Raw genomic sequence first — 24,774 nt, 5'->3', positions numbered from 1 at the left:
ATAAAGTTTGTTGTGTTCACTGTGTTATGGAGATCAATTTATAAATAACCATGTGAACTTTTAGATTGTACGGAAAAGTAAAATGACAAACTTTGAATGAACCATAACATAAACGGCCAGAGTTTATCTTTGCATTATTTATTTGTATTTATTGACTTAATTCTTTCAAAAATCCTGCTTTATGTGTTTGGTAAAGCTTGGATGTTGTCACACCTCAGGGCTTTGTTGTTTAGCCAAACATTGCTTGTACAGTGACACACTGGAGAACCATTTCTATAAAAAGGGGATGAAACAGCGACATCTGGTGGTTGGGAAACATATTGGTCTCTCTCGGATTTAAAAAAAGTTTTGGCTTCTTAGATTGTTGATACATCAAAACAACCATTACTTTAATGATGTTAACGGTTAATATTTACAGGAAATCTGTGAAATCCGAACCTCCCAGTGTTGCTATGGTTATCTGCAAAAGTGAACCACTCGGTCAGAAACAACCAATCAGAGCCAGGAGGAGGATCTTAGTGCTGTCGATCATCCTCATGTACATGTTGTTGGATGTGAATAGTTTTTGTTATTAAAAATTATTTACAAATATTTTGATATTATTTCAATATTCAAAAATGTAACATTTAAAAATTTTTAAAGTTACAAAAATGAAAAAGTACAATTTAATAATATGTAAAAGTATAATTATATTTTACTCAAGTCTTAAGAGATTCTTAAGTAAAATAATAAACCACTCATAGTGTTTACCTCATCCTTTGCTGGTTCCTATTTTCAGCTGTTTTTGGGCGACATGCGGGTCACACCCTGGACGTGTCGCCAGGAAACACCTGCACACCTCTCAGGACTATTTAAAGATACAGCCATGGTTTTGGACCGGAGTACCCATACAGAACAGCTGCAATTACAGGGACAAACTCCATGCAGAAAGATCCTAACCTGGGATTTGAACCCACAACCTGCACCTTGCAAGGCAACAGTGATACCAACTGCACCATGCAACTCATAACCATTCAAAATAATGTGTTACAGTTTCTTATAGAGGTACACAACTCCAGATATGTAGCCGTTGTCCTTCTCTGATACAGCCCTCTCCCAGTCTTTGACCTCGGTGACCTCTAAACAAGTCCAGAGCTCCTCTTCCTCCATCTTCCTCAGCTCGCTGTCAAGGGCAGCTTTGTACTCCAAGTTATCCTGGTTACTTCTGGTTGTCATGCAAATGCAGCCACCTAGTGGAAGGATAAAACAGTGCAGTGAAAAAATTACACATTCACTACAAGACAGAAGAAATTAACTTAAAAAAGTTACTCTGACCTGGTTTGGTGGCATTGCACAAATCTCTGGCGATACCAATAGGGACCTGACCAACACTTAACGCTCCAACAATTACAACCACATCAAAGCTGCCTGCAGGAGGTGAAGAGAAGCTTTTTTAAAAAGCTGTCTAGAATAGTCAGAACATAAATATACAGAAGTCACTAGCAGTGAAAGTAGAAACCATCATAAAGGCCACAGAGATTAATGAGGTGATGTTGGTTTAATTACCCCACTGTACGGGGAGACGCTCCTCTCCCAGCATGCACTGCTTCAAGTCCCGGTACAAGCCGCTCTCTCTGGCCCTGCCCAGCATGGCTTCGCTTCCATCCACACCCACAAAATGTTCAAACCCGACTTTTTTCATCTGTTCAACAAAGACATATCTCTGTATCAGTCATTCTCCTGACAAAGACAGTGACTCTGTATTTAACTAAGGAAAACAAAGACATACATATTTTTTTAAATAACATCAAGTTTTACTTATGTTAAGACTACCATAACCATACATAGTTTTTTTTAAAAGAAAAATATTTACATTTTTTACCTATCTCATCAGTGTACTCACGTGTTTGGCCACCAGTCCGGTCCACAAGCCACATCTAGCACTACGGCTGCCTCTCGCAAGCTGCTGAAATGGGACGAGATGCAGGCTGCTGCCAGACTTGGTGCACGGTAATCCAAAACGGCCACATCCTGTTTAAAAAAATGGTAATGACTCAAAGAAAAGCCGTTTTCTTTCAGTTATTATTACATTTTTCTCATAAATGTTTTTACATTTATGAGAAAACATTGATGTAGAAAAAAAACTTAAAAGGAAAACCCAGTAGGTTAAACAGTGTTTTGATTGAGCTCAGAACTTCGCAAAAATTATTAAACGGCATGCTATAAAATCAAATTATTCACCAAATATTAAATAAATTACTTTGTGAGTCTGTATCAATATGACTTAAAATGTTGGTGTTTAGCTGGCTGGTTTTCTTTTTTCTTTTTTCTTTTTAGCGGTTATTATGTGATAGCGAAGTGACAGGAAAGCGGGTTGTGAGAAACGATGAAGACATGCAGCAAAGGTCAACGAGTCGGGATTGAACCCGAGTCGAGCACTGAGGCCTCAAATGAAGGTCACCAGTGAAGCAAAGTGAAAACCTCTGTCATTTTACCAACATAGATTGGAATTTTGCACCAAATGCAAAATTAAAGTTTAGTAGGTGCAAAAGAAACTTTGGCTTACTGAGGAAATGTCTTTCACATGTAGCAAGTACCAGAAATTAACATCAAAAGAAAACCAAAAAAAACTTTATTTGTCACTTTTCTTTAAATAACTGTTCATTATTTTAATTTTAGCATTTAGCTTGTCTAGCTACTAATCTTAAATAAGAAAATAAACCCACCCAATGTGTCTTTTCTCACCTGATCGTAGTTTTCTGCCCACCGGTTGTAGAAACTGATCTTTTCTTCTGATGTGGCGCTTTTATGAGCTGACAAGATAACAGCTTTTACGCTTTCAAATGTGTTACTGTCAGCAGACATTATACAAAAACGTGTCACTAATAATAAAAAAGAGAAACGCAATTAATGAACATCATTAATATATTCAACATTGACACAATTTTGCAGCTTTAATTCCACTTCATCTTTAAACTAGAGATAACAATTTTCCTGATATTTACATTAATGTAAGACTGTTTTGAGTCATGTTTGGGTTACCACCACCGAGATTTACCAGAGATGACAACATGTCGTATTAATGTTACGATCAGCTGTTGCTGATGATGTGTAAATAAAAGAAGTGTCATAAACCACAATTAAACATGCAGTAGCAAATAATTACAGCCACATCTGCAAGGCAGCTAATGAGTTTCTGTCAGTCATTTTCAGCTTGCTATACTCCCAGCATGACCCCATTGAATATAATATATCATAACATAAATGGCAATAAATGAATAGAAATATAATTTATTATCCCACGGTGGGGTAACTCAAGTATACCAGCAGCAAGTTAAAGAAGAGTGGAAAGCTTGCACATTCACACAATGCTAAAGAATACAAAAATAAAAATAAGTGGCAAATTTACAGTAATCAATAAATTAAATAAATAACAAAACAGTTCAACTCTTCTGTATTCTAAGCAAACAAAAGCTCCTACAAAATTTCTACTACATTAACTGTTTTTATTCTGCCTTTCAAATTAACATTAGTATAACTGAAATAATCAACATTATAGAAAAATGCCTATTTGTTATTGTTTTGAAGACATAAAAACAATTGCAACAAAATGTAAATTTTCTTTGAAATGAAGGTAATAATATGGCAATATGAAACCACTGTACTTTGATTCAAGGTGATCATAAAATGGGAACTTCATATCATACTGATTTCATACACGAAAACAACTTCTCTAGACTGAGTGAAACATAACACATTTAAGCCATAATGTTGTCTTCTTTGTGTGTAGTGATGTTCAAAGCCCGCTTCTATTTTGTATAAAAAGACACAGGTACATTTACCTAAACTCGCCTCGCCGTTTGGTTGCTGTTATTTACTTACAGGTTGCAGCGATCTGCACCAGGAAGCGAGTTGAATGGACGGTGGGTTATCTATTCCCTCAGTAAAAACTCTCAGGTTCTGAGGCGTTTAATTACAACTTGGTATTCTAAATATCCACAAGTCTTTGCTACAATCTATATTTTAACTCTTAGAATACGTCTTTATTTCTTCATTGAGATTCCTATTGATAAACTCATTAGCAAAGTAGTTTTTTTGCTTCGGAGTTTTCTTCTACATTTCAGTGTAAAGTTGATATTTCCGATAACATTGAAGCAGACACAGGCGCAGTGGCGTTCCTGACTGTGGTTCATGTTCCCACCTGTAGAGCGACTGGGAGTCAAAACAAAAATCTTCTGGAAACTCCTTATGATTCTGAACAGTTTGCTAACAGGCTAAACACGTAACACCCGACAGCTTTAGCAAGTTTTATTCTAACTTTATGAACAAATATATCAGATTCATGTCCACTATGGCGGTTTCGCTAAAGCTTCGCTGTTGTTATAACTTGTTATGGACGGTGTTTGTGTCTTAACCGTTAGAAAAAGTAGCAGTTTTAGTGAGGAACGTTAGCTTAGCATTGGTCGCTGTAACACAAACACAAAGCCCATCCTCCCCTCAGGCTTGCTGGACGGGTTCAAGTTTAACTCTGCGCCCTGGTAATTAGGCCTCATCCACACGTTTAATGGCTTTTATTCTCAACTCCAAGTAGCTCTTCTTCTGTGTGAAATCGACTGAAAATATCAGTTTTTGAGGCGTATTATGTGTGTTATTGATATGAATTGTTTTACAATTACACTGGGATTCACTTGTGCTTCCTTAAACGCAATCCATTATTTCCACAGTTCTCCAATCTGGAAACACTTATCAAAATGTCGATCCTTGGACTGAAGAAGAAACAACCCAAGACTTTCAAAGTTAAAGTCGTTACTATGGATGCTGAGATGGAGTTCAGCTGTGAGGTTAGGATTTCTTTCTACGACCCTTTTTGTCTGTCTTTATGTTTAGTTGCACACCCACACAAAAAGTAGTAAATTAAAAACAAGAAACAAAAACATTAGTATGAGATGAAAATGTTTGATATATAATTTCATAACTTTATCCATCTGAACAGAAACAAAACAAGTTATTATCAAAGAGGAGTGATCTTGTCGGCACACATCTTCAGTTATTACAAGTAAAACTAGTGATCAGGCCCGAAATATGTCAAAACACATAAAGACAGTTACAAAGTCAGCCTTCTGACAAACATTTCCAAGATTAATGTACCAGAAAGATCTAGAGAAACTCATTCATATGTTTATCTGTTGTCGCATTGATAACTGGCACAGTGTCTTCACAGGTCTAAAAAGAAGCCACATTCAGTTTCTATGCACCACAAATCTGGGACAAACTTCCAGAAAACTGCTAAACAGCCGAAACACTGAGTTCCTGTAAATCAAGACTAAAGCCCACTGCTTTGAGTTACTTTTGAGCCATACTGAATGGAAAATTAACCAAATTATTTCATGTTTATTTATTAATGGTGAGAAAACTTAAAATGTTGTTCAATTCTTCAGTATTTTTTGGATCTAAAGAGGTCCAGGTGTCAGACTGAAGTGATAGACTAATACAAAATAGCACAAAAATAAATAGGAAGGAAAGTTATACATTGTTTAATTTTATTTATTTTTAATTAGACAATTGTTGCTCATATATGTTCTCTCTCCCCTGAGGCAATGTTTTATTGAACAATTTTTTTTGTCATAATTAGAGAGCAATTTTTCCCTGTTTTTCTTTTCACAATAGCACTAATTCCATCTGATTTGTATCTAACTTTCTGTTAGGATTTCTTGTCCATGTTTGCTGCTTCCTTCCTCAAATCTCAATATAAAACATTCAGGTTTGTGGTTCTAATGTGAAAAAGAAAAGGTTGGCATTAATCCTTTTGCACTACACAGAGTCGGTCATGAGCTGCACAGAAGTATCCACTTGAAAAGAAAATTGAAAAGAGACGAGCAATCTTGTCGTAATAAAAAATGAAGCACACCTCTCAAAACATGACTTATAATCTTCTTGGAAGTGTATTAGTCAGGTTTGGCCTCGGGAAATGGTTTTTGCAGACTTCTGTGTCTGCGCAGGTCCAGACTCATCTCGTTTTGTGATCAGTTAAAGATGGACGTTCACAGTCTGACTCTGAGCTGTTATCTGGCTGGAAGATACAAACATCTGTCTGCTGTTTGGAAAGAAATAAGGAATAAAACATTATCCACTGTTTTCCTGCTGCTTCATCACTTGAAAAAAACATTCTGTTAGTTTTTATTCATTCATCGTATTTTAAGTCGAACTTCATGTTAGGTTATTATTTACAAGTTCAGGACAACAAAACATTAGATTAGTCTGTACTAACTAAGAAATATTTTTCTTTCTACATGAAGACAAGATGAAGATAATAATCTTCAGCTGGGAGGGTTTTCTTAAGAAAAAATCTACAAAAAATGTGTGAAGCAAAACTGTAAAATAATAAAAATACATCAATCACTTAGGAATGCAAGAATAATTGGAAATGGCTAAAGAAGAGATATTTATTTAAGTGAAGAAGAACAGAGACAACATTCACATATTTTTGTGAATGTTAATAAAACTGAAACTTAAATTAATTTTACTTTATTTTTTTTTACTGTTGTGACTTTAACACTTTAATTTTAATCAATTAATTTAATAGATTTTAACGTGTTAAATTTTTTTCATGCAGCTTATTTAATATTTTTTATACACAAACGTTCAGAGCCGGAACCTCCGTCTTGTGTTTCTGGCACGTCCAAAACTCTGAGGCACAAGCGACATCCACAAATAACATTGATGGACAACAAAGCTGCTTCTCTTGGCCCACTGGGGGTTTGCTTCGAAAACATTTTCTGACTTGAACACAGGAAATGACTGTTTGGGCAAGTTGTGCTACCAGGAACTAGCCTGTCAGTGAAGCTATTGAAGCTAAAATAGCATCTCGGTGCTAAAAACTTTGCAGTAGCACAGACGTCCCAAATGCTAATATCACAGTCCACTTTTCTTGAGAAGACAAGAATGATCAGGTGGCTCTTGAAACATTTGAAAGCCGAATGGACTTTGCAGAAACTTGTCGGGTGAACAACCTTAATGACAGAATGTCAAGTAAAAATTGTGTTATTTCTTTTAAGAATTTTATTTTAATTCTTTAGTCATTTAACGCTAGTATTGTTTAGTCTGTTAAACCATGTAGGTCAAGGAGTCTTTAAAGAATCAGTTAGATAGGTTTCCTTTTGACCTCTCCTTGGAAAAGTTTCAGTAGGTTGTCAGTAACTAAAATCAGGCGCCAGTGTTTGTTAACAGATAACAATAAACAGGTTAGGTAATTGTAGTGAGATGGAATAAACCCTAAGGCTTAACAAATTCCTCCATTAATTGTCACAAGCTAAGGCTACGTGCTGAGTGCACGTACAAAGTCTGATAATGTTCTTGTTATGCAAAATTGTTCCATTAGTAAACCTGATTTTTGGAAATGCACCTTTTTTTGAACAAAGATGTTTATCATCTGAACAATTAACTTACCCTAAGAATGGATGTTGCATTCTCTACACCCTGTTAAGAGTGACTGTGCATTAACCTGTTTGACTGGAATTGGCTCTGGGCCAGAGAGTGACCACATTGTATAGAGAGTCCTATAAATTGTGAGAGCTTGCAGCTCCAAATCAGAGCTCATTGTAGGTAGATTTTGCTCTTTGCCATTTGCCAGAGTCTCAAGCCTGATCTGTTACTACAGATTAGATATTGTTTTTTCCACAAGAAGACAATAAATATCTTTGTTGTTGAGCTCCTATGTCTATTTAGTCAATAATTTAGCAGCCAAAGGCGTTTTTGCTTGCTTTATCATTTGATTCAAATGCAATTAATTGACTATTGCATTTGTTTTTAAGCTAATTCATTTTAGGTATTTAATTTAAAGCAAGTAGGCTTTAAAAAAGTTAAAAATTTATTTTTTTAACTGAGATGGTTGATATTTAAAGTCAGATGTACTTGATGTCTTAACGCCAAGTATTTATCTGTTTAAGTGATGATTCCACTTATTATTATACTTTTTTGCAACACATATTTTGTTAAAAGCAGAAACAAGAAAAGCTATTAATATATATTGCAGGGGGCAGAAGTACCACTGGATGCTTCTTTCTGCTTGTTCCTGAAAATCTCAGAAAAGCAACTGCAGGAAAACAGTTTAAACGTCGCTCTGTTTGTCTCAGGTCAAATGGAAAGGTAAAGATTTGTTTGACCTGGTCTGTCGCACCGTCGGTTTGAGGGAGACCTGGTTCTTTGAACTCAGATACACGGTGAAGGACACCTACGCCTGGCTTAAACAGGAGAAACGGGTGAGTGAAGCGCTTCATCTGCAAGAATAAAGTCTGACAGTAGCTGCTACTTCTAATGAAAATTATTGATTGATTATTTGAGCCCAGCATTATTAAATTTTTTCCTCTTAATGTTTGTTTTTCCATCAAGGTTCTGGATCAGGAGGTTCCCAAGGATTCCCCCATAACATTTCACTTTCTCGCAAAATTCTTCCCTGAGAAAGTTGAAGAAGAACTGGTCCAAGAAATCACCCAACACCTATTTTTCTTACAGGTAGCAACAAAAATATAATGCATTTTGTGTATTTTTGTGCAAATTGCCACAAACTTGGTGTGAAACTCTTATTTTCAGGTGAAAAAACAGATACTAGATGAAGAGATATTCTGTTCCCCTGAAGCTTCAGTGCTTTTGGCCTCTTATGCTGTCCAGGCAAAGGTAGGAGGACAATGCAAAGCTGCAGGCATTACTTTTAAATTTCAAATATTTGAGACATAAACAATAAAGGCTCAATGCTGGAGATCAGTTAGCAAATTTAAAGTTCTTTGAATGTTCTGTCTTATATAAAATATACAAAATATGTACAAAATTACATGTAAATAAGGCTTAAAGGTATATAAATACTCCAACTTATTGGGTGAGTAATATTCTTTAGCAAGTTTCATTTGTAACAAATTCCCACCAAATTGGTAGATTTTATATAAAGTGTTTTTTTAAGATTTAGCTTTTCAGCACATTGTCAGTATGGGTGAGATAAACTAAGGCAATGTCAGCATTGTGGTCACAGGGTAGAGAAATAAATATTATATATTGCTCATGTTGTGATGAAGTGCAGAATTATTTTATTGTCAACATTCTTTGAAACAGGAGCTGGAGTTGTGAAAACTGCTTTTCTTTGTGCAGATCCTGTCTATGTCCATTTAAACAGATAAAGAATGAAATCTAAAAGCAAAAACAAAACAAAAAACAGTTGCATGCTTGATTTTTTTTGTTCTAAAGGCTTACCGAAACTCTCCCAACATTTTTGTTTTCTTTGCTGCTAAATAATGCAATTAAGCTTCTGCTTAATTGTTAGCGAAGAAGCTTGTTGATGGGTAAAAAAGCAAAGCATAAGATTATAGGATAATATTAATATAAGTATAAATAGTGTAAATAAGTATAAATAATTTGTACTGTATATTTGGATTAGAAGAAACTACAGAGGAAATTTTAATGAATTTAATCAGTTCTTGTTTTAAAAATGATCTGAAGTTGTTTCTGTATCATCATTACATCCTGGAATTATTAAAAGATCAAAAATTATTGAATGAATGGTATAAGCAGCTAACCCACATATGTCAAACATAAGGCCTGGGGGCCAAATCTGGCCCTCCATAGCTTTTTATGTGGCGCTCAAGACTCCACGTCACATCAATAAGTTCTTCGAGTTTTTCACAAATCTGCAAAATTCACACAGAATTTACAATTCTCCATATTTTTTTTCTGATTTCACTGCAAATCTTCTCGAAATTGATCAAAAACGTTTTAATGACTGCTGCCGCAGCCTCACTTGTTATCAGGTTATATTCTGGGACGATACAGCAATTAATTAAAAGGCAAATTATATATAGGAATATGGCTAAGAGCCACATTAATGCTTTTTATTTTTTCTTATTTCTCAATGTCCATCCCAGTACGGTGACTATGATCCAAACTTTCACAAGCCAGGTTTTCTTGCACAAGATGAACTGTTGCCAAAAAGGGTAAGCATGCTAAGCTAAGCTACGTCCAAACTTAAGTGAAAACAGGTTAATTTGTTAGATTCCTGATTGTTTTTCCTGGGAACGTTTCAGGTTCTGATGCAGTACCAAATGACTGCGGACATGTGGGAGGAGAAGATCACAGCTTGGTACGCCGAACACAGAGGCATCGCCAGGTACGGCTGACTTCCTTCAAATTAACAACAATTTACTAAAAGTCTGGGTTTTAATTTCAACGATATTCTTCTTTCTGCTCAGAGACGAAGCAGAGATGGAATACCTGAAGATCGCCCAGGACCTCGAAATGTACGGTGTTAGCTACTTTGCCATTACTGTGAGTGTTGATGACTGTACCACTATTAAAACGGTCCACAGTGCTAGAAAAGTACTTACCTTTAATACTGTTCAATGCACAGCAAAATAAGAGAGACACAGACCTTTTACTGGGTGTGGACGCTCAGGGTCTCCATATCTACAACCCCAACAACAAACTGAACCCAAACAAGTCTTTCCCCTGGAGTGGGATCCGGAATATCTCCTACAGCGAGAAGGAGGTGAGTCCTGACAGTTTTAATCAGGTTTTATAGGTTTAAAGAAACAACTTTGACACTTTTAATAGATTTTGTCACATTACTATCACCACATGGACTTTGAAGATAAACCAGACACGCCTGATGGTCAAAACACTTTTAGTGAGAACGCACCATTAGGAGTTTGACTTTTTTCTCAGAATTTGAACTTTTTTGTTTTCCAGATTTTTTTCACTCCAGTAGAATGACTTTTGATCTTGAAAGACTAAAGTCAGAATAATTCTGGTGAATTCTGAAGAAAGAGAAAAAAACTCTTAAGAAATAAATTCTGAATTAGTTTTTCTGCTCCTCTTCCGTTGAAAACTGCTTTCATTGAATTGATAAAGTATTATTTAACCATGCTTCAGTAAAAATTCTGAGTTTTTACTTCAAAAGCTAGGATTACTCTAGGAGAGTTTTTGTTCTCCCTTTTTGCAGTTCACAATTAAACCTCTAGATAAGAAGAAAGATGTCTTCAAGTTCTACTCGTCTCAGCTGCGTGTCAACAAGCTGGTAGGTTTTTTTTTAAAGCTAAATCATTTGTCTGTGTTGGCAGTGAGAGATCTTGCTGCTCTGTGTGTTTCAGATTCTGCAGCTGTGCATCGGGAACCACGATCTGTTCATGAGGAGGAGGAAGGTGGACTCCATCGAGGTGCAGCAGATGAAGGCTCAGGCCAAAGAGGAGAAGGCCCGCAAGAAGGTTGGAGTGGAAAAATACAAATTTTAATTTACCAGTTTTTAACAGACCGGATGGAGGATTAGGAAAAGAAATGTGTGATTCTAGATTTTATTCCTGCTTTTTCTCCTCTGTTTGATTGTCTGTCATTCTGCTTTTCCTTAATTTGGTCTTTTTTTCTTATTTCCTTTCCATCATTTGTTCCTGCCTTCCTCCTTCCCTTCCTTGTTCTTGTCATTCCTGCTGTCTTTCCTCTTGTTTTTCTGTCTTTTCCTCAGCACTACCCTTCCTATCTTCCTTCCTGTAATTTTCTCTTATGTTCACCTTTATTTTAATGCTCACTTCTTTCCTTCCTTTTTTCCTTCCTTCTTTGTCTCCTCTTCCTTGCTTGGTTCTTTCTTTCTTTGATAAATTATTTCTTTTATTTGTTGTCCTTTCCTTTAATCCCCTTTTCTCTTGTTATATTTTTATTCTCCTCTTGCTTTCTCTCCCTCTTGTGGATTTTGTCGGTTTTGTATTAAAAACTAATATCTGTTGTGTTTTGTAATTTACAAATGGTCCAAATCACTGGTTTGAACTAATTTACTCAAATCACTGAGTAAATCTGTGATCTGAGTCCAGAATAAGCTTTGGATTTTGACTTGAAAAGTGTTTAAATTGTGACAGTCCACTGGTCGTTTTTAATTCTTTCATTTCTCTCCTTCATCTAGATGGAGCGTCAGATCCTGGCCCGGGAAAAGCAGATGAGAGAGGAAGCAGAGCGGGCGAAAGAGGAGATGGAGCGAAGACTTTTCCAGCTGCAGGACGAGGCGCGGCTCGCTAACGAGGCGCTGGTGAGAGCTCCAATGTTTCAGACTCTAACTATTCGTGACAAACCAAATGGTTAAAAATCACATTCGTGGGTCATGATTGATATTTCCTGTCTTCATTTGTTCGTCCCAATCCAGCTGCGGTCTGAGGAGACGGCAGACCTGCTGGCAGAAAAGGCCCAGATCGCTGAGGAGGAGGCTAAGCTTCTGGCTCACAAAGCTGCAGAGGCTGAGCAGGAGCGACAGAGGTTAGAGGTCACAGCCATGAAGAGCAAGGAGGAGAAACGCCTGATGGAGCAGAAGATGAGGGAGGCGGAGCAGCTGGCTGTAAAGCTGGTGGAGCAGTCTGAGAGGAGGTGTGAAATTATCTTTACTATTGCTACTCGAGTGTTTTGCTGTAATTAATGTAATTAATTATTGCTTTCTCCATGGCTTTTCTGCAAATGTACCAGTTATTACATGCTTGTATCTATTTATTTACAAAAGATGAAGTGGCAGGATAAATTACCTTAACAGATTATGAACGAAACCGTCCAATCACAAATATTAGCTCGTGGTGTCTCTTTATAAGCTTCAGTTTTAAATGAAGAAGCTTGTTGAAGCCTGGAGTTGTGCTTTGTTTATATTTTTGGGGGAAATAACAATCTTTTAACACAGATTGTAGTGAATCTTTGCACCACAAACTGTTTTGTTTCCTAAAAAGTAATCTAGGGCAGATTTGAGAGATACTCTGAATTGTCTGGCTGATTTTTGTACAGACAATAAGTCCACAAAGTTCTTAAGATCTTGATCAGTAGCTGCTTTAATAATCCATGATGTGTCACAAACTAACTGCACTGAAAACTAACCGCACCGCGTTTGTGTTCACGTTTTATTAAATCTGCGATTTTAGACACAAAACTACAAATATTTCGTTTTATGGCATTATGTTCATGTTTTTTTATATTATTGATATTATTTTGAGTGAAATTTTAATTTTATTTTGTTTTTTTAGGATTTTAGATAAATTACTTTGACAACTCATGAAAGAAATTCTCCGTTTGTGCAGTTTGTGCAGCAAAAATGTTAATTTGTGTCGCCATCATAAATATCAATACAGAAGTTTCCAAAGGTCATCAGAGGTCGACCAGCTGTCCCGCTCACATCTACAAAATCAAACAAATTTGGTCCCAATCATCTCAGCTACATGTGTGCAGCAAAAAATTTAGTTTGTGCTGCTTCTGCTTTCAAGACCTCTGCAACTTTCTCTATTAATATCTTTAAAATGATCGCAGCACAAACAAAAATCTTTGTGCTGCGATCGAATTTTGTTAGATTTGAAGAAGGTGGGAGTAGAGGCAAACAAATTTTTTCCTACTTCCTAAATATAGTCAACACTAAAATGAATAAATCATTATACTGGAATTAATTGGAATTTTATTTTAAGGCTTTAATTTTTACGAGGGGAACCAAACAGATGTGTTTCCTGCAGATTAGCTGAGCGGTTTTAGCGATCTGTCAGTGCTTAATAAAGCCATCGTCTGTTTCCAGGCTGAAAGAAGCAGATCACCTAAAGCAGGACCTGACAGAAGCAAAGGATGCTGAGCGAAGAGCCAAGCAGAAGCTCCTGGAAATCACCAAAACAACATACCCTGTACTGCACTAATGATGCACTTCTTATGCCGTTTCCATTCTGTCTTCTCTGTTGATGTTTTTTGTTTTCTTTTGAAGGTTATTACTTTGCTTTTCTGAGATATCAAAGTGCACTTCTTTTAATAGCTGATGCCTTTGAGTAGTTGTTCTGCTTTTGTGGTTATTTATGAAATTATAAAATGAAGACAGTCTGATTCATCAGAGCTGACTTGGGATTTTAAAAACCCCAGATAGCAAATGACAGAAAGAGAGAGGAAAAAAAAAATTCTGTGAAGACTAGTAATACTTAAACGTAAACAAACAGGGTTTCTACAAAAACGCAAAATCTTATCAAGTATGTTTGTCTAGTTTCTAGTGAAAAATATATTTGTCCACTTGAATTAATACAAAATTAACTGAAAAGTAAGTTTTCAGCAAGATACAGGACATTATTTCAGGTAAATAATTCCATACTATTGATGAAAATATACTAGATTTGCATACCGTTGGCAGATCATTTCATTTATTACATGGGGAAAATGTCGTGTTAATTGACTTTATCTGCTAGTGGATCTAGTCATTTTCATCACTGAGGAATAATTTACTTAAAAGAAGCTCTTTCATCTTGCTGAAAACTTACTTGTAAGTTTGTTTTTCTTACTTCAACTGTAATTAGATACTTGCACTAAAAACTAGAAGGTAAAAAAACTTAGCAAGAGAAAGAATGAGAAGAGATAAATCAATGTTTTGAGGAAAAATATTGCATTCAGTCAGATTTTGATCTGCAGCGCAGAAATAAGAGAACTGTGTTTTCATTTGCATTCAGGATAAGTGTAGCATATGCTAGCATAATAGTTTTCACATTAAGAAAGTATGTTGCCATGTGTTTATGTCCTTCAGCTCATAGCTGCGTACTCTTCTCCGCCTGCTCCTCCTGAAGCAGCCGACTTCAGCTATGATTCAGCGTCGTCACGCCTCGACTTCAAGGACTCGGACATGAAGAGGCTGTCCATGGAGATCGAGAGAGAACGGTGTGGCGGCGACTCAAACACAGGTGAAACGTGTTCGGCTCTGTTTGCTGATGCTGCATTCACACAGGCTGGAGTACATGGAGAAGAGCAACACCTGCAGGACCAGCTGAAGGAGCTGAAGTCGGAGATCGAGTCTGAAGCTGGAGGAGCAGCAGCAGCAGCAGGCCAGCATGTACAGCCTCCCCGGAGAGGCCAGAGGTTACGTTCCCGAAAGGCATATGTACCTCACAGCAACGTGAGTTTACTCTGATTATCGGGGTCTGGGAGGATCGGACTGTTGGAATGTTTAGGAAAGTAAATGAGAAAAATAAACTCAAATATTCTTCCTGCCTTACTATTTCTAAAATAGGGTTGCGCCAGTTTTTCTTAATTTTTGGGACATCGGTGGTCGGTTGATACTTGCATGTGAAACCAATCATATCTATTTTTGCTATGTTTAGCAACATTTCAGACAAAACAAATTGATATCAATCAAAATTGGAATCATCAGGTCAGGCTTTTCATAGATCGGTAATCAGAGATCATTCAGAAAAATGCAATCGGTACATTCCTATTGTAAGCTTTTTTTAATGAATCTCTATGAATATAGCCAGAGTTTCTACACAGTATGGAAAATATCATTTTTCTGGAAAAAAGAGCATTTTTACACCATGCATGTATAAACTCAGTTTTCTATTCACCAAATGAATGCAAAAAAAGTAAAGGGTTTCTCATGACCAGCAGAAGGCTAAAAGAGATTTTAGTTTTAAATTTTCTTTTAAATAATATTTTATTTTAAATGATTATGCCTTATAGTTTAACATCATAACATCTAAGGTGTAAAATGCAAATAAAAATGATACTAAGAGGTTCAATCTTAGGAAAACTAATTCTAAGTTACATTAAAATATGTTTTAATATTAGTAGCAATCAACCTTTACAGCATGAAGAAGTTTCCTTTTCAGCTGCAGATGCATATTGTAAACATGCTTTTAGGTTATTAAAAATCTTTAGATTTAAACTTAAAACAATATATTTACATATAATAAAAACCTCCTGAATGAATGTTTTCACACAGCTTGTTTTTCTCAGATTGTTTATGTCTTGATTTGCAGCGAAACTCAGCCTACATGTCTCAGATGGCCTTCTTTGAAGAAGTGTGATCGCTGTGTTTCCAGATGAGAAAAAAGGGCATCTGCAGCTGGGAATTTGTCCTTCTGTGTTATATCGTACCTGACTGAGAGCAGCAGCAGACAGAGACCTGCCACCGCTCTGTTTGCCTTGGAAAGACTTTGAATCTGTCCTTCAGCAAACAGACACTCCTTGCTGTGCTGCAGCACCTTCACCGTTTCTGTTAAATGCAAACAACAACAGTGACACTAATGTCATTAATCCAGGATGTGGGGCTGAAGTTTTAAGTGGTTTGCTACAGCTTTAGATGATCAAATGCAGATGCCATATGACTATCTTCCTGAGATGGAGTTGTGATCAGTTTGTACTTGGAAATGTGGAAAATAGAATATGAGGGTCTTATGGTACGTAACAGCGCAACTTTAAAAAATAGGGGAACGCTAGTAGTTTAAAAGTAATGTCTACTGTTTCAGGTAGAAGCTAACAAACACAAAGTGAAACATCAACTAGATTTTAACTGTTTTCTTCTGACTAGATATTTAACTACTCTTCTTATCAGAGGTGGAAGAATTAATTTAATTGTCCTTTAAGTGTAGCTTATTAAAGCTATAAGCGTTCTTGCAAAAACATAAAAACTTGTATTTTTGTCTAGTTTCTACTACAAATATCTTTGTCCTCTTTAAAAAAGACAAAACTAACTTAGATGCAACTTTTCAGCAAGAAAAAGGAGCTTGTTTTCATTCACTGATATTGATGAAAAAGTAGCAGTTCATTGGCAGATTATTTCACGTATAACATAGAGAACAAAGTGTTTTGTTTTTTCATCAATATTAAGGAATATTGACTTAAGGCAAACTCAAATTTTTCGCCAAAAAGTTTTAGTTTTTATTATTTGAAGTGTACTAAGATATTTTCACCAGAAATTAGAAAAAAAACACTTGGCAGGATTTGTGTTTTTGCAATGTGTCCAGTCCAAACCCAGTTTTGATTTTGGATCACAATATTCCACCACTCACCTCTATCTAAGTTTTATATATATACTCGATTTAAAGGGAAACTTAAAAAGAAAAAATAAAAGAACGCACTCGAATCCTTCAAGCATATTTTTTGTACTTTGCACAAATTTTGTCTTTTCCGGCGTTTTGACGTCCATTTTTTTAGCTGTTGTGTTTACACCAATGCTGCAGTTTGGGTGCGAACAAACCAAACCAACAAAAGGTGGTAAAAATCCCAAAGTCAACTATAAAGTTTTGTAGGTTGTGCTTTAATATCTGGCCAAGAAACCAGTCAATTTATTTCAGCTCTGTCTGCCAAGAATAGATCTCAAGCCAGAATTATGCCTCAGTTTTTGTTTATATTGAAAAACCCAAACTAGTGCAATTAATTTCTATTTCTGAAAGTATTGACATTATATGCTGTATAATCAAGGCCTCCTGAAAAAAGAATTGGATAATTAAAAGTCTTAATTTCAAGTTGTAGTTCATCCCCATGACTAGTTTATGTTACAAGGTCCAGCTGTCTTTCATATAAAGACTAAAATTTTGAAGTTTTCTAGATAGACATCACATTTGTCAAGTGTTTATAAATTATTATTGATAATGTTATGGCTTATGTTCACCACAGTGCTTTGAACATAAAGATTTGAGTCAAATTGAAGAATTTTGGTATATTTTAGATGAACAAACAGCTTTTGAATTGCAAGCTGATTTAAAAGCAAATAATATAGTAATAAGTTCACAGAGATGTCATTGAAGGTGGCATGAAACACTACAGTAATTCCCTTATTAACTGTGCCTGCATCTTCATGCAGCACATCATTAGGGAGAGACGATGTGTGATGGTGTTTAACTCAGCTTTTGGCCTCCATTTGGTATTTATGTTCCCCTGAACTGTCTTTACTGATGCCACACAGGCCCTTTTGTGTTCATAGTGCAGAGGTTTCAAGCTTATAGTGTTACATTTGGTACTGCTGATGTTATTTGAACTTTGCCTTTTTGCTATGACTGCACACACTAACGTGTTACTGAGTGTGTTGTACTTCTAGAATGAACACTGCAGAAGTCTTTGAGTGACATTGACCCAGGGTTTAATATCTTAACTTATCTACAGATTAGAAGACTGATGACATTTCCTCCTCTTTATATGCAATTCTCAGGATTAATGTTGGAGACAATCAAAGCTGTTAGAATCTCATTATTTCCCCCCTGAGTTAAACAGTGCAGTATAAAGTTCACATGGTGAATTGTAGCAGTAAAACTGCAAAGCTGTGAAAAGTCTTAAGTATTTACATGTTTGAAAGACTTTTACCAGCTGTGGACACAATGCATCTAAACTAAACTTTTTGACGTTTTGGTTTATTAAAACATACAACCTTGTGCATCTTTCTTTGTTAGGAGCAGCCTGTCTGACTTATTTATGCAGTGAACAGTGACAGATGAGGGGTCGCTGTCGGTTCCAGAGAGCATCGCCTGCCTGGGTCCCGTGTAAATTGATTCTGTTGAAATGTGCTTCTGCTCCCAGGTTTATCAGATTTATCTGGGCTGCAGATGCACCGTCACATTTCTTGAAGTTTACAGTTTAAGAATAAATGTGTTTTGTATTGATGCTTATTTTTCTGTATTGGGTTGTAAAATCACAGACATGAGTGGTAAAAATTTGAGGTCAGTACTTTGTAACCTCAAGTCATGTTGTCTTTGACATTTCATTATGGTAGTAATGACTCTTGGTTGTATCCGTATTGCTTTGCTCCATGGTTGTGCACTCATTAGCCGTTGTCCTGTTAAGAGGATATTTCTCCCACTTAATTTGTCGGTAAGCGCTCGAGTGACTTCATCACTGCTACACTGTTGTCACACCAGAATGTTGCAAACATTCCTTGTATTCTGCATTTGAATATCATTAAAAAAGAAATACTGCCTGGTAGTCTCATGTGTTGGATTGTGGTGATTTGAGGAAAAAAAAGAGGACTGAGTTAATTTTATCTGTTATTTGTATGATTGAAATGCTATATATTAAAGAACATAACATGTAGATCCTAACCTCTCACTAAATTACTCATTTCAAAGTCTGACCTATTAAAAAAATACTGAAATGCAGTCATACATTGCTATGAAAAAGTATAGTAATTTTTAGTTTCTGTCATCTAAATGTTTCTGGTTGTCAAACAAATTTCATTACCATAGTTAAACCAAATTGCACTAGATTTATTTATGGGTGACGGAGTAAAGGGGACTAAAAAAATGATACATGCTAAAATTTGTAGTTTTAAATTAGAAAAATATTGAAAACCAAGGATTATTCTCCTCTTTACCATTATGAGCTGCTTTACACTGCAAAAACACAAAATCTTAAGTATTTTTGGTCTTGTTTGAAGTGCACATATCTTAGTTTTAAACAAATTTATAATAAAATTTCAGCAAGATATATTAGCTCAATAATTCCTTGATATTGGTGAAAATGGCCCAGTTGCATTGGTGGATTATTAAGTTTGTAACAAGACATTTTTCCCTTGTTTTATGTGAAATAATCTGCCAATGAAACCAGTACTTTTTTGTCAATATCAAGGAATGATTTACTAAAAACAAGCTCACATATCTTGTTGAACAGTAACTTGTAAGCTAGTTTTGTCTTATTTCAAGTGTGCTAAAATATTTGCACCAGAAACTCAACCAAAAATACTTGGAGTTTGTGGTTTTAACTTGGCAAAATGTAAAAAAGTTTGAACTTTTGCAAGGTACTACTGGATAGTTGTTGCATCACTGCAACAGAAATCCTGTTACATGAGGGAGTGAGGCTCAGTTTATTATTTCATAATGTGCATCTTTACAGAAATATTTAAGCTGTTAAAGCGCCTAGACGGCAAATTTACTCTGTTTTGCCTTCGGGGTGACTCACTTTTCTCAGTGTAATGAGAGAACAAAATAATCAAGATAAAATTTGGTTGGCTGTTCTGTGTTTAAAAAATAAAGTTTCCTTATTACTGCACTGCCTTAGGGGCATGCTGCTGCACAAACTGTCTCAAAGGCAGTGATGGATGAGCTTGGATGGGATTATGGCTGCACACAAAAAAGGATTTTTAAAGAACTGAAGAAGGCAAATGCAGATAAGCGATAAGGCTTCTTTCTCCACGTGACGTCCGGCAGCCAGGCAGTTATCGGCTTTGGGGAGAGTGAATATCATTCAGTGAGCTCAATTTGCCAGCAGATGGGTTTGCTAGCTCTTTAAGTCTGGACACCCTGATGCTGTTTCTCCATCTGTTGTACCTGTCCCACGGCATTTGGGCACTCCGATTAGAGTAATAGGCGACAAGAGGCAGGGGCATTATTAGACTGTGAATTGCATTCTAAGCAGCACTGGGGAGAGAGGGAGGAGCATGCAGGAGTGAAATCACGTCCTGCGCTGAGAGAAAGCAGCAAATGGGGCCTTTGAAGTAGTTTTGCTGTGGAGGCATTTAAATATGTGAAATAATTGGATGCTGGAGGCCTGGTATCAGCAAAAGCAAGAATGCAGACCTCATTCTTTCCCACAAGCGTGAGCTGTTCAGAGGAGGTAAATCAGCTGACAGCTGTGTCATCTAATGCAATTACATCCAAGAAATGTTAATAACTTTTTTTGTTTTCACTGCATTGTCCAATCAGGATAAGAAGAGTTGGAATGTTTCTTTTTAGCCCCGAGCAGCTAAGCGCTGCGAAGGCCTATTGTTTCTGTACTGTTTCTTATTATTTTAAGGTCATCGCAAAAATCCCATAAGAATGGCTCAATAGCGCCACCTACAAATTTTCAAAAGACCCTTTGCTATTCACTTACTTCATCGTAGAGACATGAAATTTGGTACACTTGTAGAGCTCCCCAAGACGCTCAAAATTTACAATTAATGTCATAGTGCAAGTATCACAGGAAGTCAGCCATTTTGTATTGAAGGTCCAATTTTGAGGCCATTTTTGACGTTTACAGCCTTCGTATTTGATTGAACTCTCCTAGGGATTTTGATTGATCGGCTTCAAACTCGGTCAGTCTGTTCATAAGGCATGTCCCATCTAAAGTTATCAAAACTGTGAGTTTTTGAGTATGCTGAAGGGGGGTTTGCAGGGGTCAAAGTTCAGCTACTCGCCATAAAAAAATAAACTGCTATATCTCCTACACAGAAACTCACAGAGGCACCAAAGTTTCTGTGATTGATCATCATCGGGTCTCCTACAATATCCTATGGTCAAGTGATGACATCACTTAGGCCACGCCCCCTGAGAACAGGAAGTGTCATGTTTTACTGTCAATGGTCGCTATCTGACCCCTTTGACCTCATCAACATGAAACTGTGCCCAGACACAGAAAACATGTTGGTGTATTGAGGACTCCAACCCCGACCAGCTTCAATGCAGCAGGTGGGCGTGGCGGCGTGGCGAAGTGACCTGTAACGCCATCGCCATACGTTTGGCTCTCAATTCCACATTTTCGGGCACAGCTGCTCCAAATTCACAACGATGGATCCTCATCTACTCCCGGACAGGAATCCATCACAATATTTGGTGGGCGTGGCCTAATTTCTCTATAGCGCCCCCTAGAAAATTTTAAATGATCAGCCCCAAGCCATGCTTTAACCTACAATTACGAAACTTTGTACACGTGTGTACCTTGTCATGACTTACAAACAAGTCTCTTGGAGCCATTGTCTAAACCCCACAGGAAGTCGGCCATTTTAGATTGAAGTTCAGATTTTGACCCATTTTTGCAGTTTGCAGCCTTCATATTTGATCGAACTCCTCCCAGGGATTTCGATTGATCGGCTTCAAACTCAGTCAGTCTGTTCATAAGGCATGTCCCATCTAAAGTTATCAAAACGGTGAGTTTTTGAGTATGCTGAAGGGGGGTTGGCAGGGGTCAAAGTTCACCTACTCCCCATAAAAAAAAACTGCTATATCTCCTACACAGAAATTCACAGAGGCACCAAAGTTTCTGTGATTTATCATTGGCTGCCCTACAATACCCTATGGATGAATGATGACATCACTTAGACCACGCCCCTGAGAACAGGAAGTGTCATGTTTTACTGAGAATGGTCGCTATCTGACCCCTTTGACCTCATCAACATGAAACTGTGCCCAGACACTGAAGACATGTTGGTGTATTGAGGATTTCAACCCCGACCAGCTACGATGGAGCAGGTGGGCGTGGCGGCGTGGCGAAGTGACCTGTAACGCCATCGCCATACGTTTGGCTCTCAATTCCACATTTTTGGGCCCAGCTGCTCCAAACTCACAAGGATGGATTCCCATCAACTCCCCGACAGGAATCCATCACAATATTTGATGGGCGTGGCCTAATTTCTCTATAGCGCCCCTAGAAAACAGCAGCCCATAGGTTATGTTGTTATTAATTATTTAAATATACATTAATATAACTTTTTATATATATATAAGTTTATTTTGTGGGTTAAAGTACAAACATTCATTCATTTTTGCTAGAAATAATACAAACAAAGTCATTCAGCAAAACTTATGACAGCGAAGTAAGAACACACTTTGGTCAGTGTTGATGGAGTACCACTGGCACCTTGTGGCGATATACTGGTACTGCTAGTGCAATACCAGTATTTCGCCAGCAGGAGGCAGTGGTACTCCATCCCTGGAGTGCATATGATCGGCTCTAAATGACACGTGGATCATCGGACTGCCGACAAATTGGATACGTATGACCTTTGTTGACCTCTAAAGAGAAAAACAGCATTGAAATGTATTTTTACTACACTGCGCCCCCTACATTAATGCGCCAGCTATATTTCCTCGCTAAACCAATGAATCTATACCACATTTTTTTGCATCTTGAAGGATAGCCGCCGAACGCATAGATACGTACCGCCTGGTGGACGGGCGCGGAAACTGCGCAACAACTTCTGTCTTAGCACGTGCGCAGCGTTGATGGAAACTGAGCAACAGCTTCCGCGGTGCGGGGGAGGCACTGAAAACTGCGTGAGAGCTTCTGTGGTGGCTGGCGTGAGGCGGCGGTTGCTCGTACCCAGCGGTGGCAATAAGCCGGAGCGGCGCTTGGCTGCGAGGGCCGTTCGAGGCTGCTTGCAGCTTTAATATTTATTTTGCATTTATTTTTGCTTCCTTCAGGCTGTTTACATTGATGGAGAAACTGTTCATGTTGTTACACTAACACTGGGCAAAATAGTCCCTACCACAATTCCTTTTGGGAAACAGTCAATATCTATACCTGCTGAATTTCTCTTTAGCTTTGGTCAGCGTTTTACTTCAGGCTTTCTTCCTATAGTCTCACCTCCTTGTGTTTTCCAACTCGACACAACAAACTACAAACTTTCCAACAATTTTGTCCTGACTTGGACTCCACTTCCATGCAAAAGCTAAATAAATTTGTTGTTGTTGTTTTGTGTTTTACAAAGAAAGTATTTCAATGTCTTAATCCTATGTCTTAGTTCACAGGTGTGACCTACTCTTTCCATTTTCAGGTCCTACTAATTATGTGACTTCTGTTAGAAATGAGTTATACAAAATTTTATTTAGTCTTTCTGCATGTAATTCAGCTCCCTCTCTCAAGTTAAAATATTTATGTTTGGTTAGCTGGTCTCTCTAAATTTCTCTATGGTGTGTGTGTGTGCATAATTGTTTGTGTGTCTCAGTGTTGCCTTGTGACAGATACCATCCCCCTGCAACTGCATGGGGGATGATATCCAGCTAAATGGGGAAAATGTGTGAAGTCTCAATTCACACATTTTCCTGATTTTTATTAATACAATCAGCTTAAAAGTATGTCTCATTTTCAGTGCCCTGTGTTGAAACATCAAAACCTAATAAAATGTATTGAAGTTTGTGGTTACAATGTTACAAATTGTAAAAGGTTCAAGGAGAATGGCTGCTTTTGTAAGACAGCATAGTTGTCTGACAAAATCATAGCTATCTCACAAACTGTGAGTGAGCAGGTGTTGTGAGCTGAGTGAGTACACCTGCTCATTCACAGTGAGCAGGTGTAATTGCAGGTGTAGATTTCACTCTAATCAACATGAGTGAAATCTTCCCCATCATATTAAATAAAAACAGATGATCCAAACCCTTTTAGAAAACAAACATATAAAATAAGCACTAAATATGCAGCCACACTAAATAGAAGATGTTAATGGGTGCCCTTGGCTATAAAGAAAAATCTGTGTTGTCATCTGTGTTTCATATGAATATTCAGCACATCCACCAAACTTTAAATATTACCAAAGTCTCTTATTGGAAGTGAAGACTTAATCAAAAGTTTAAAAACTCAAAAGTATTTATGATGTGCCACAACGAACTAGGAACACGTTTCACAAGCAGAACAGAACATTTATTTTTTCGAAGTAAATTAAATGAACTCAATGCTGACACTTCAGAAACTCACTAATGCCTTACTATCAATTATCTCAAAAATGAAGTGGTCTACCAGACCATTCCATTTATTATATAAAGGACCATTCGCTCACATTTGCTGAAATATGATTTTTTTTTTTTTTTTTAGAGCAGTAATAACTTGCTGTACCGTTAAGTTACATGACCTGAAAAGAAGCTTTTTCTGCAAAGCATAAAAATCTACCAAAGTGGTGTTGTATTCCAGGGAAGATCCAAATTCATTACAGAAATATATGTTTAGGGCATACTAAGCTGTTTCTGCATTTAGCGGCACCCCTGGAGAAGAGCCAGTGAGGAACAGGGACCAGTGGAGCTTTTAGAAATACTGCAGGCCGTATATTTTCATTTCCACCTGTCAAAAGAGGCAAGCCTTTTTTATTTTCCCTTCTGTGAACCATTTTGCCAGAATGAAAAACTGACCAGTAGAATTACGGCACTTTCAGGATTGGTCCCCTTGTTTGGGAGTAAAGGTGAAACCGATATGCGGACATTGAGTCTCTTACTTCTGATGATGATAAAGCACCAGGCCAGTCATTCTGGTTTAAGGCACTTTAAAACAATTGGTGTTCACAAAGAAAAAATAAACAGAAATATTAGCAGTATCTTTTTTTATTTCAGTGTCAGA

At 37.1% G+C, this 24,774-nt stretch overlaps 1 protein-coding gene and 1 pseudogene across 1 annotated transcript; one reads left to right on the top strand and one right to left on the bottom strand.

Moving 5' to 3' along the window:
- Positions 1–1,019: 1,019 nt before the first annotated feature.
- On the bottom strand, positions 1,020–3,885 carry LOC129357612 (methyltransferase-like protein 27). Its single transcript, XM_055026707.1, is given in 7 exon segments — positions 1,020–1,229; positions 1,315–1,407; positions 1,546–1,681; positions 1,883–1,902; positions 1,905–2,010; positions 2,725–2,861; positions 3,862–3,885. Coding segments are annotated over 6 exon segments (678 nt in total). The 5' UTR covers positions 2,845–2,861; positions 3,862–3,885; the 3' UTR covers positions 1,020–1,026.
- Positions 3,886–4,192: 307 nt separating this feature from the next.
- Positions 4,193–16,075, top strand: LOC129357611 (merlin-like; annotated as a pseudogene).
- Positions 16,076–24,774: the final 8,699 nt, after the last annotated feature.

The sequence above is a fragment of the Poeciliopsis prolifica genome, unplaced genomic scaffold (assembly GCF_027474105.1).
Source record: "Poeciliopsis prolifica strain line A6 unplaced genomic scaffold, Auburn_PproV2 SCAFFOLD262, whole genome shotgun sequence".
Taxonomy (NCBI): Eukaryota; Metazoa; Chordata; class Actinopteri; order Cyprinodontiformes; family Poeciliidae; genus Poeciliopsis; species Poeciliopsis prolifica.
The sequence above is the reverse complement of the archived record's forward strand: the minus strand, read 5'-3'. Positions and strand labels throughout refer to the sequence as shown.